The 12,042-nt window shown below is 39.4% G+C and overlaps 1 protein-coding gene across 1 annotated transcript; it reads left to right on the top strand.

Moving 5' to 3' along the window:
- Positions 1-6,495: 6,495 nt before the first annotated feature.
- On the top strand, positions 6,496-8,968 carry LOC122045797 (beta-1,4-mannosyl-glycoprotein 4-beta-N-acetylglucosaminyltransferase-like). Its single transcript, XM_042606168.1, has 2 exons — positions 6,496-7,010; positions 7,349-8,968. Exons 1-2 carry the CDS (start codon positions 6,945-6,947, stop codon positions 8,444-8,446), a joined length of 1,164 nt encoding a protein of 387 aa, XP_042462102.1. The 5' UTR covers positions 6,496-6,944; the 3' UTR covers positions 8,447-8,968.
- The last annotated feature ends 3,074 nt before the right edge of the window (positions 8,969-12,042 follow it).

The following is a 12,042-nucleotide window of genomic DNA, read 5'->3' as shown; positions in this document are numbered from 1 at the left end:
CTTCATGTCTTCCTTGAAGCTCAGTCGGTCAAATAGAGGAAGAGGATTTTGGGGTAGACCAGAATAAGATCATCCGCGCAGAAGTAGACAAGCTATTGGAAGTCGACTACATCCAAGAGGTGCAATTCCAGAGCTAGTTAGCCAACGCGGTCCTAGTGTCCAAGCCGGCAAACAAATGGAGAGACTTCCGGGACCTCAACAAAGTATGCCCTAAGGATTACTACCCCTTATCAAGAATTGATCAGATAGTAGACTCAACTTCTGGCTGTGAGCTAATTTACATCATGGACGCTTATCAGGGGTACTATCAGGTACCGCTCGCCAAGGATGACCAAGAGAATGTTAGCTTTATAACTGCTGAGGGCACTTACTACTATAAGGTTATGTCGTTCGGACTAAAGAATGCAGGTGCTACTTACTAACGGCTTATAAACAAAGTATTTACGACATACAATATCAACCCCGAGCGACCATCAAGGCTCAAGCCTTTCCTGATTTCATAACAGAGGTGCAAAACCCTGAGCCTAAGGGAACTTGAAAAATATACGTGGATGGATCATCCAATCGATAGGGTAGCGGAATAGGTATTTTTATGATATCACCCAAGGAAGATAGAATACAGTTATCTGTTCAGCTAAATTATCGGTCTACCAATAATGAGGTAAAATATGAAACATTGATAGCTGGCCTGTAAGTCGCCAGACATGTTGGAGCTTCTCGAGTTTTAATTTATTCAGATTCTTAGTTGGCCACGTAGCAATTATAAAGAAATTTTGAGAATAATAATAAGTGGCTAAAACTCTATGCAGAGGCATTCGAGAAGCTTAGAGTAGGATTCCAGGAAGTGATCATATAGAACAAACACTGCTAGTAGCCTGCATTGAATGACAGGTCAACCTTGAACTGTAGAGTGATTGGAGAACACCTATCATTTTATTTCTGTAGCAAGGCATCTTATTGGCCGAAGGAGAGCAAGCACGCCTAATGCAGAAAAGAGGCGGTTGATTTACTATAATTGGGGACCATCTTTATAAACGGGTTTTCTCATGTTCTTTACTCAAGTGCATCGGACCGGACAACATGCAATACATTTTACAGGAGGTACATCAACGTTCTTGTGGAAGTCATGCAGGCAGCCGGTCTCTCGCTCAAAAAAAGATTACTTACCAGGTTTTTTTGGCCCACTCTACAAGCTGATGCAACTCAGTTAGTGAAAACCTACTTATTTTGTCAGAAACACTAGAATATTCCATATCACCCCACGGAGTTACTAAAAACTTCCATTATCTCCTTCACATTCAACCAGCTGTGGAATATGGATATAGTAAGGTCTTTTCCCCTAGCACCTGCGCAGAAGAAATTCTTACTAGTAGTAGTGGATTATTTTTCAAAATGAGTGGAGGTTGAGCCACTAACCAAGATAACTGAGTAAATGGTTATCAAATTCTTATGACATCATATCATTTACAGGTTTAGAATCCCACATAAATTGGTTTCAGATAATGAAAAACAATTCTAAGGCAGGAAAATCCGAGAGTGGTGTTCAACCTATGGTATCATGTAAACCTTGATATCTGTGGTTTACCCTCAAAGTAACAGCCAGCCAGAAGTGACAAATAGAGAAATCATCAAAGGATTTAAAACCAAACTAGACCACGTCGAGGGAAGCTGGGTGGATGAGCTACCCAGTGTACTATGGGCATATCGTACAACCACTCGAGAAGAGACATGTATAACCCCTTTTTATCTAGTTTATAGCGGTGAAACGGTGGTCTCCGTCGAGATTGGCGTGGAATCCAATCAAAGACAGTTGTATGACGAGGATAATGTTAGTCGATGCCTTATGGAGCTCGATCTGATAGAAGAAGTTAGAGATAAAATGGTAGTTCAGCTAATGGCATGCTGCCAAAGGATGAGGTAAAATTATAATAAAAAAGTTATTCCTAGATTTTTTTCAGGTTGGCAATCTAATCTGGAAGCACATCAAATCGATTGGGGATGTTAACAAGCTAAAGTCACAGTGGGGAGTACCATACAAAGTGGTGCAAAAGCTCACCTCGGGCTCCTACTACCTCGAAGACGTAGAAGGGAAAAGGTTGGAGCTACGTTGGAGCGTGAATCATCTACAACCTTATAGGGCTTAAAAAGTACGCCTGTAATTTACTCATAAATTATGTAAAATTTTTACACTTAATTAGAATGTAGGCGAATTTATCTGAGAATTCTGTCAAGTTCCAGACTCTCGAGCCACCGGTCGAGTTATAAGTGAGCATGCTCTCGCGCCTGCAAATTCCAAACTCCCAATCCTCCAGGCGGGTTATAAGAGAGCATGCTCTTATGCCTTCAAATTTCATATTTCTGATCCTCCAAACGGGTTATAAGAGTGCATGCTCTCGTGCCTTAAATTCCAGACTCTCGATCCTCCGAGCGGGTTATAAGTGAGCATGCTCTCCTGTATTATGTTTCAACTCCCGATCCTCTGAGCAAGTTATAAGCGAGTATACTCCCGCGCCTTCAAATTCCATACTCCCTAACATCCGAGCGGGTCATAAGCAAGCATGTTTTCGTACCTTTAAATTCCAGACTCCCGATCCTCCAAGCGGGTTATAAAAATGCATATGCTCTTGCACCTTCAAATTTCATACTCACTATCCTCCGAGCGGGTTATAAGCGAGTATGCTCTCGTGCCTTCAAATTCCAAACTCCCGATCCTCTGGTTAGTCATAAGAGAGAATGCTCTCGTGCCTCCAATTCCAGACTCCCGATTCTCCAAGCGAGTTATAAGCGAGTATGCTCTCACGCCTTCAAATTTCAGACTCCCGATCCTTTGGGTGGGTTATAACCAAGCATGCTCTCGTGCCTATAAATTCTAAACTCCCGATCCTCCAAACGAGTTATAAGCGAGCATGCTCTTATGCTTACAAATTCTAGACTTCCGGTCCTCCAAGTGGGTTATAAGCAAGTATGTTCTTGCACCTCAAAGTCCAGACTTCCAAGCCACCGTTCAGGTTATAAGTGAGTATGCTCTCGCGCCTTTAAATTCCAAACTCCCGATCCTCCGAAAGGGTTATAAGAGAGCATGCTTTTGCATCTTTACATTCTGAACTCTTAAATTCCCATATGGGTTATAATAATAAGGGGTTCATCATATCTGCAAGCCTAATTCTTCTGTTTGGCATTATCTCGACCGATTTATTATTCAATCCGACAATAAACGATGAAAAATTATTGGTTTGGTTATCCCATTCAGTCTCATCTCATCCATTTAATATTCAGTCTGATAATCAATTATGAAAAATTTATTCAGAAGTCATATCATGAATATATTAAGGTATTATAGTTGTTTGGCCTGGTTATTTCGCTTGGCGTCAACATCTTGCCCATCATATTATGCAACCGAGAGATCCCTTCTGAGATAATTTATTTAGTCAGTCTGATTATTCTGACAGACATTCCTGTCCCACTCAATTCATTATTTGGATTAATAAATATTTCATGAATAAGGCATACAGAGTTTATTTTACCAGAAAAATTGGTGGTTCTGAAGATATACAAGGAAACAGGTGTGATTTAATAATGTTTAATGCACATCTTAACATTTAATTTCTGTTCCTTTCAATAATTACACATCATGAAAACATAACATATACTAATTGAACTTGTTCAAGAGGCCCTTCGAGAGCTCTTTGAGAAGTTAATGACGATCTATGGCTTGTCATGGAGGTTTTGTCAATAGATAACAACCCTCCCGTAATTGTTGATCAACTCCTCCGGCTGCATGGCGGAACATTCTTAGAATGCACTTAGGGAATTTTTTGCCGAATTTAGGAGAATCAAGATGAGCCCTCTGTCTAGCTTCAAAATGCTCGTCCTCCCCGGCCTTGTACGCTTTCAGCTCAACCTTTGTGGAGTCTAACTCAGCTTGTAATGACTCCAACTCAGCTGCTTGTGTGTCCAATTTCTCTTGTTGTTCCGGTATCACCAAGTCCTTGGAGGAAAATTCATTGGTTTGTTCAGGGGAGCTAGGCGGGTGAGAAAATCTTAGCTCTTCTAGCAGAATAGTTTTTTGAGTCAGGTCTGAAACAACCCTAACCCTCCTAGCCCTTTCTACTTGGAGCTAGGATTCACTAGTTGTTAGCGAGATTTCTAATTTTTACTTATCTACCAATTGAGAATCCATCATTGAAATTCCTGCAAGGTTTGTGTCATATTGAAGAGAAGCCTGGACTAAACCCTCACCTCTTCCTGCAAGTTAGTTGTCTCGATACTTAGAGCAAACTTGGCAGCTTCTAACTCCTTTACTTAAAGTCATAACCAAAAATAATTGTCTAGTGATGATGATTCACTCTTACAAATGGTGCAAAAATCAACCCATATTTGTTGGTGTTATATGTTGTATCAAATACAACCACATCACCGAATACACTATATGTCGTTCTTGATAAATGATCAGCCCAAAAACATCTACTGAATCTGTTATCTGAATCAGTTTGGTATTCAAAGAAAAAAGCTGGATTTTTCTCTTCCTCAGATGCAAATAGCTCGATTAGTGTTTCAACATCGATATCCTTTTGTTCATCCCTTAACTCTTTCTCAAAATTTCTAATATCTTTTTCTGTGCAACCTACTTGCTCGGGCCCTCCATATTCTATCTCCAATAATCGCATTTGTTGACAAGTTGACACATTGGCCTCTGAAAACCGTTGAGTCAATGCTTTTTTTGCTACTGAAACATTACGATGTGAGCGTAGCAAATGCACCTTTGAAGGAGTCGATAGTGGATGATTATGACCTTCCATGAAATTAGTGACAACCCATGCAAATCCAGTTTGTTTCTTGACAAGTGAAATCTTTGACTTACAACCAGTTCTAACTTCACCACGTGTTCTTTCCCTTGTCCGTTGATCGCCCTTTGCTTGTTTATTTCATTGATCATCTGTATGCCCTTCTTTAAGGCATATAAATGTTTTCCACACAACCTCATTTGTTATCTTATTTTTCTTGCTACTATTTATCCTTGTACTAAATTCAGATTCGCGTGCATATTGGTTATAGAATAAAAATGTCTCATCTATTAATGAGAATTTCATCCCATATTTTGACTTTCGATTATCTGCAACTTGAGGAATGTATAACTCATCTTCACCATGATTTTCATCCATTGTTAAGAAATTTCAGATGCAGATGAAATGAAATTTTGCATATCATTATCAAATAGCCAGAAAAAACATTGTAAGAGTGATACTTCAAGTTCACGCATGCAACCTGAACAAAAACACAAAGATAAACATAAGATATCCAAAAAAACATAATACTCTGATGTGCATTTTTTTTTAACAAATACAAATTGATATAAGGACTCTTATTAAGGAAAAAAGAACGGTTATAAAAATGCACATTTCCCAACTTATAAGTTGCTAAAAATCACAATTGAATCCTTAACCAAAATCAGATAGCACAAGAGGGCGAAGACACCGAGAGAGGGGAACCAGCGCAGAGAAGACAAGGAGAGGAAACAAATACATACCTCAAGCACGAGCTGACAGAACTTATCGTAGCCGAGAATGCGATAAGGGGAGACGACGATGAGCACAGGCGAGAGGAACAATTAGGGAGAAACTTTGCTGCCCAAGCCTCGCTACCCTAGCTTGGCTGGCGAGCACAGAGGACACTCGCGGTGAGGAAGGGAACTCATCGCGGTGAGAGGATGTTGAGCACAGAGAGCATCGCGGTGAGGGGAGAGAATGGCGAGCACAGAGGGAACTTGTCGCACCATCTTGCTCCCCTTTTCGTGGAATGCTTCACGGCCAAGAGAACTTGTCGCAGCCAAGGGACAGTGAGGGTCGTGAGGAGTTGAGAGCGAGAAGGAACACCGAGGGAAGGTGCGCGGCGAGGACAGCGTCACGGCGATGAGTTCAGGCTTGCCCTAGTTTTCGCTTCGAATGCTTAAACAAGAGAACACATGTGTTCTGTGAAGTGGAAAGTCAAAGAAAAGGAAAAAAAACAAATGAAGCCACGTTTGCAACGCCAACTGTGCAATCGCGCACAAGCGCATTTTCTAAGTCCCGCAAAATAACAGTATGTGTGTGTATATATATATATATATCCTACGGCACGCTCTGTGCGATTTGGTGCGGCGCGCGTTAAAATCCGTGCTGGATCGATCCACTGATCGATCCAACATGCCTGGATCGATTAGTGGATCAATCCGGGCATGCTGGATCGATCCAACGTCGCTGAATCAATCAGTGAATCGATTTAACCACGTCTGTGCGTTATAATCCGTGAGTGGTAGCGATCCACAATCGCGCATCGTAAGTCCCGCAAGATATATATATATATATATATATATATATATATATATATATATATATATATATATATATATATATATATATATATATATATTTTGATAATTGTTTTTTTAAATGGAGTTTGAATCGGAAGGAGAGATGTCTATAAATAGGAAAGGGTGGGCGTGACACTGTTACCTGTTAGCCCACCAGATCACCCGCGAAGATCGAGCGCAACAGCCAAGCAAAAGAGGGCAAAGGAGGGGAGAAGGACCGGAGGAGTACCACCAGCGCCGCCGTATCCAGAATCCGAATCCCTCACCCGATCCTTCCCCCTTTCGTCTCCGTCTGATCCCCACGGCTATTTTTAGGCGATTCCGCTGCGGTTATGCCACACCATTCGCCAGACGGAGCGGCAGAAGAGGGAGGAGGAGGAGAATCGCGGAGATAGAGTAGAAGGGCGGAGGAGAGGGTGGTCGGACATTGCCGCTTGCGTGCCGGAGACCGGGTGTGATCTGATCGGCTCCTGGCATCGCACGAGCAACCCTAGAGGCTGTTCTGGGCGGAAAAAGTGCTCCTTTCTCGGTTCTGTGAAGAGAAACTTTGGTTTCTACTTTTTTTTTTTGCTCCGGTGCTTTCTCTCCGTTCGAGATGCCGGAAACGGGGTACTATTCTTGCAAGAAGAAGGATCATATATGCGAGGATGTCTGCGGAGAGGTGATTATTATTTGGTTTTCCTTCTTCCAGATCTATTCCTTTTTTTCCTCGACTTTTTTTACGGCTTGGAATCGATGATTTTGATCCAGACCCTAGATAATGTTGGATGGTTCCTTTTATGTTTTAGTTTTGAAATTGTTGCCGATTTTGAAAGGAGTGGTGTCGATTTCATGGATTGATTTTTCTTGCGCGATTGCTTGAGGTTCTTCCGTTTCTCCATCAGATCCCTAGATAATGTTGTCTTCTTTTATGTTTTGTTTTTTCAAAATTTTGTGGCCCAAGAGTCTTCGCGAATAATTTGCTTTTAATTCTTGTTTGCTTGGTATTCTTTCCTGCAGACGTCGAGGGTTGCTCTTACCATGTCGCGACTCCGGTGCGCCCTCCGAGGTTTCGATGTCAAGGCATTGTTTCTTCTCCTTATTGGAGTTCCATTCTTAATCTTCGTCATTTACTTTCATGGGCAAAAGATTAGTTACTTCCTCCGCCCCATCTGGGAGTCCCCTCCCAAACCCTTCCGCACCATCCCCCACTACTATCACCCCAACGTCTCTATGGAGCGCCTCTGCCAACTTCACGGTTGGGGCATCCGCGACTTGCCTCGTCGTGTCTATGATGCCGTCTTGTTCAGCAATGAACTCGATATGCTTGAGATCAGGTGGCATGAACTCAGTCCCTATGTTTCTGAGTTTGTTCTCCTTGAAGCTAATTCAACCTTCACAGGTCTGAGAAAGCCCTTGTTTTTTGCCAACAACAGGCAACGATTTAAGTTTGCTGAATTAAGGCTAACCTATGGCACTATTGGGGGAAGGTTCGTGAAGGGGGAGAATCCATTTGTCGAGGAATCGTACCAGCGAGTGGCCCTGGATCAACTCCTAAAGATAGCAGGTATTCACGATGATGACCTGCTGATCATGTCTGATATCGATGAGATTCCAAGTGGCCATACGATTGACCTCCTAAGATGGTGTGATGAGATTCCTGACAAGCTTCATCTGCAGCTCCGCAATTATCTCTACTCTTTTGAGTTTTACCTTGATGACAAGAGTTGGAGGGCTTCAGTTCATAGGTACCAAGCAGGGAAGACCAGATATGCCCATTTCCGCCAAACTGATAATTTATTTGCTGATTCGGGTTGGCATTGTAGCTTCTGTTTTCGCCATATAAGCCAGTTCATATTTAAGATGAAAGCGTATAGTCATGTTGATCGTGTGAGATTTGCCTACTACTTGAATCCTCAAAGAATTCAAGATGTGATATGCCGAGGAGCAGACCTATTTGATATGCTTCCAGAAGAATATTCTTTCCAAGAAATTATTAACAAGCTGGGTCCAATACTTAGTTCATATTCTGCTGTTCGTCTACCTTGTTATCTACTTCAGCATGTTGACCAGTATCGGTACCTGTTACCTGGGAATTGCAAGCGAGAAAGTGAGTGAGTTTACGAGACCTTTGGTGGTACTTTTGGTTGTTTGCATATGCTGCAGTGATGCTCGTTGAGAAACTGATGGCGTCTGCATTGATGGAGATCAGTATATGAGACGGTTGGATGATTCTTCTGGGACAAAGGGCAAACAATGAAATTTCAAATTGATATGCTATAGTGTTGTTGAAGCTGATTGTATTCTTTCAAGTTTTTCTGGTGTCAACACCATTATTAGTTGAGGGACATCAGGGAAATTAATTAGCACCAGAGGTTATTCAGCTCTACTTACCTTATGGATGCACATATCCCGGTTATTGTATAAAGGAAATTGAGCATTGTTTCCTGGATTTTAATTGTTGGGATTATTCTTGGAAACTAACTTAGTCATGTATCTTCTTCCAACACCCCCCTGAAATCTATTGATCATCAATACTGTGTGATTTGTTTGAATGCTCCATTTGGTGATCAAGATGGTATCATAATGAGATGTCTTTTGTTTTTTGTTTTGAATTTGTCTGAACTATGGTCTTACCTCCTTGCATCTTTGCAAAAGTGATGCAATAAATGATTTCTGATTTGAATGTGGTCTTAGCTCCCTGCATCTTTTTGTAAATGCAGAGGCAATAATATGCAAGTCAAGCTAGATGAAATTTGACACCTCCTGGATTTTTTTCTCAAGTTTTTCTTGCCCCTAGTTACACCTGGTTTATGAAAGTGTTCTGCTTTCATGTCCTCTTTTTTGTCCTTGTTAATTGCATCATCTCGTTTTACTTGTTATTAATTATATCTTTTTGAAACTTTATGATTAAATATTTTTGCCCTCCACATGGATTTTACTCTACCACTTAGCTCCTTCAGTGGTTGCAATATACCAATCACATGGTTTGTGCCATCATTTATTTATTGTGAAGTCCTATCATTAATTATCCATATTAGTCCCACTAGCTGTTAGATTTGACTCATTTGGAGGTATGATTATATTTACTTCCACTTCCGACTCCATTAATGGAGAGATGTTTTGTGTTATGGTGTTGAATTTACAGATGGTGCTTTTCTACTTTTGGTTTTGGCCCATTGCTTTAAAATTTTGATTTAATTTTCATTTATTCTAAACTTGAGATTAACAGTATGCATCCTTGAGTAGATTGTTCACTTGTTGCACAAGACAAAACCACTGCTTACTAAGCTTCTAAACTTTTCCTGCAATATAAATCTTTTGGTGTTGGTATGGTTGTAGCAAAATTGTTCTTAATCTCTGTTTTGTTAATTAGCTTAAATGTACACGATGGCGAGCCATTTAATATCTTGTTTCTTGTAGTTATTGAGAAATTTCATTTTGGATAGGCTGCTCTATTTTATTTGTTGCTAGTGTACACAGTAGTGAGTCTTTTAATATCTTTTTTCTTTTAGTTATTGAGGAACCTCAATTTGATTATGGCACAGGGTGCTCTGTTTTATTAATTGTTAATCTATCTCATGATGAGTCATTAAGTACTTCTCATATAGTTATTCCTGAAATTGAAAGTATATAATATTTGTAGCCTAAAATTGACCAGTCATTTTGTCCATAAAAGATTTAGAAACCTCAATTTAGCGTTCAGGTTTATTATTTTTGAATTTCATTTTCCAAAACAATTCAAATTAGGTTGCTCTTGGTTATTAAAAAAAAAAGTTTAAACAGGTGGTCTCTTTAGTTGGTGTTGAACCCAAAATGAAAGCTTCATGGAAAATTATGAATTATTTTATTTTATTTTTAATAAAAGGTTTAGCGGGTGGCCTCTAGCAGGGAATCAATCTTCTTGGTTGTCAATTTGAAATTCTTAGTTCCGACCTTTTGGTTCTGCATTTCTGACTTCTCATCTGTTTTTTGGCCTTGTTCAGTCTCGATCTTCAGTTTTTCATTTAGATTCTTATTCATCAATTATGGTTTAGAAGACAAGTGGATTCAGATTTAGCAAATAAGCAAAGACTGAGTGTATGTTGGCTGCAATAACCAACTTTAATTGTTTTGGCAATTGGAACTATAAAATTTGGTTATTGACTTTGTAAATTTTAGTGTGTTGCAAGGTTTTTTGCTTGCAGTTTATGGCTCTATTTGATGTCCGCATGTATCAGATTTTTGCTTGATACTCCAGGTTGTTTTTCCAGATGAACTATTTTGAAGTGACACGACAATGCATATCAAACTTCAGTGGTCAGAAAGTTTTAAGTAAATATAGGATTCTGGCTTGAATTCTTCCTATCCATTGCATTTTAAAATTTTAAACATTCTATTTAAGCTCTTGTTACCAATTCAATATTGGAGCCTAGTTAAGCCTTTACAGCTGACGTATCTTAAGTTTTAGGATTATGTGATATTTTCCTTTACAAAGCTTCATGGGTATAAAACGCAACTTCTTGTTTAAAAACGCAACTTCTTGTTTGATCTCTTCAAATTCATTTTTCTGCCATTATTGTGACGTAGATGGAGTTTACGTTGTTATTTTGTTTCATACTTTTACTACATCTTTCCAACGTAATTGATTCTGCAGCGCTAAACTCTTTGCAATGTGTGTTCCTGTGCTTTTATGGTTTTTATGACCTTATCGTATTTAGTGCATTTTTGCAAAACACAAAGTAAATTTTATTTCGAAATTTTTATTTTATTTCTAAATAAAATAAAATAAATTTTATTTAAATATAGATGTTGATATAGTAAAGGATAGAATACGATAACGTAAAAGGATCTATATAGCTGATCCTATCTATTGGGACCAGGCTTGATTGTTGCAAGTAGCACTTAGTTCTTTGCAAATGAAAAATAAAAACTTACTAGAAATAAGTTTCACCTTAAACTCTTAATGCAATCTCATTCCTTTGTGCAACTAATATCTTTTCCAACTCAAGCAGGTAAAGCAATCTTCATCTTGCAGGATGATGGTGTAAGAGGAAATCCGAGTATTGGGTTAGTCGATCGGAGCATGTCACTTGACTGAAGAGTTAATTGAATACTAGTGTTGGGTTAGCAAAATGGTTTTGTTGGAACAATCATTGATTGGATGTGATTCCAGTCAACTGGAGACTTGAGTAGTTGACCTGAGGTGAAATACAGTTACAGCAACATAGTTGTTAGCTTCTAATGGTTACATTTAGTTGTCTGGTCCGGTCAACTAAAGGCAATTAGAATGGAACCATCAAAGCTGATATTTTATAAGCTCTTGTAGAGCTTTGGGCATAAGAAGTACCACAAAATTACTCACGAAACTTTTGTGAACACTGCTCAAAGGTCTCTAAGAGTTTGGAACAAGGTTGGAGGCTACAACTCAAGTTCTTGGTAATACTAACATTTCATTATCTTTGAGAGAGAGTATTCAAGAAAGTTGAGTTTATTGTAAACCATCCTTGGCTGGATGTAGAGGTTCGCCCCATTGTATCTTATTAAGGGGTGATTATAGTGGATTTTCAGGGTGACACTAAATGCACCATAGGTTGTAGAGTAGAAGCAAAATTTCTGAACTACATTATACTATCGTGTTGGTTTGTCTTGTGTTTATTGTCATTATTTTTGCTGTGAATATAACTTGATATGATCAATCAGATACAAGTACACACACTACTAACTGTGAATTA

The sequence above is a fragment of the Zingiber officinale genome, chromosome 2B (assembly GCF_018446385.1).
Source record: "Zingiber officinale cultivar Zhangliang chromosome 2B, Zo_v1.1, whole genome shotgun sequence".
Lineage (NCBI taxonomy): Eukaryota > Viridiplantae > Streptophyta > Magnoliopsida > Zingiberales > Zingiberaceae > Zingiber > Zingiber officinale.
Note: the sequence above shows the minus strand (reverse complement) of the source record. Positions and strands in the feature narration are given on the sequence as shown.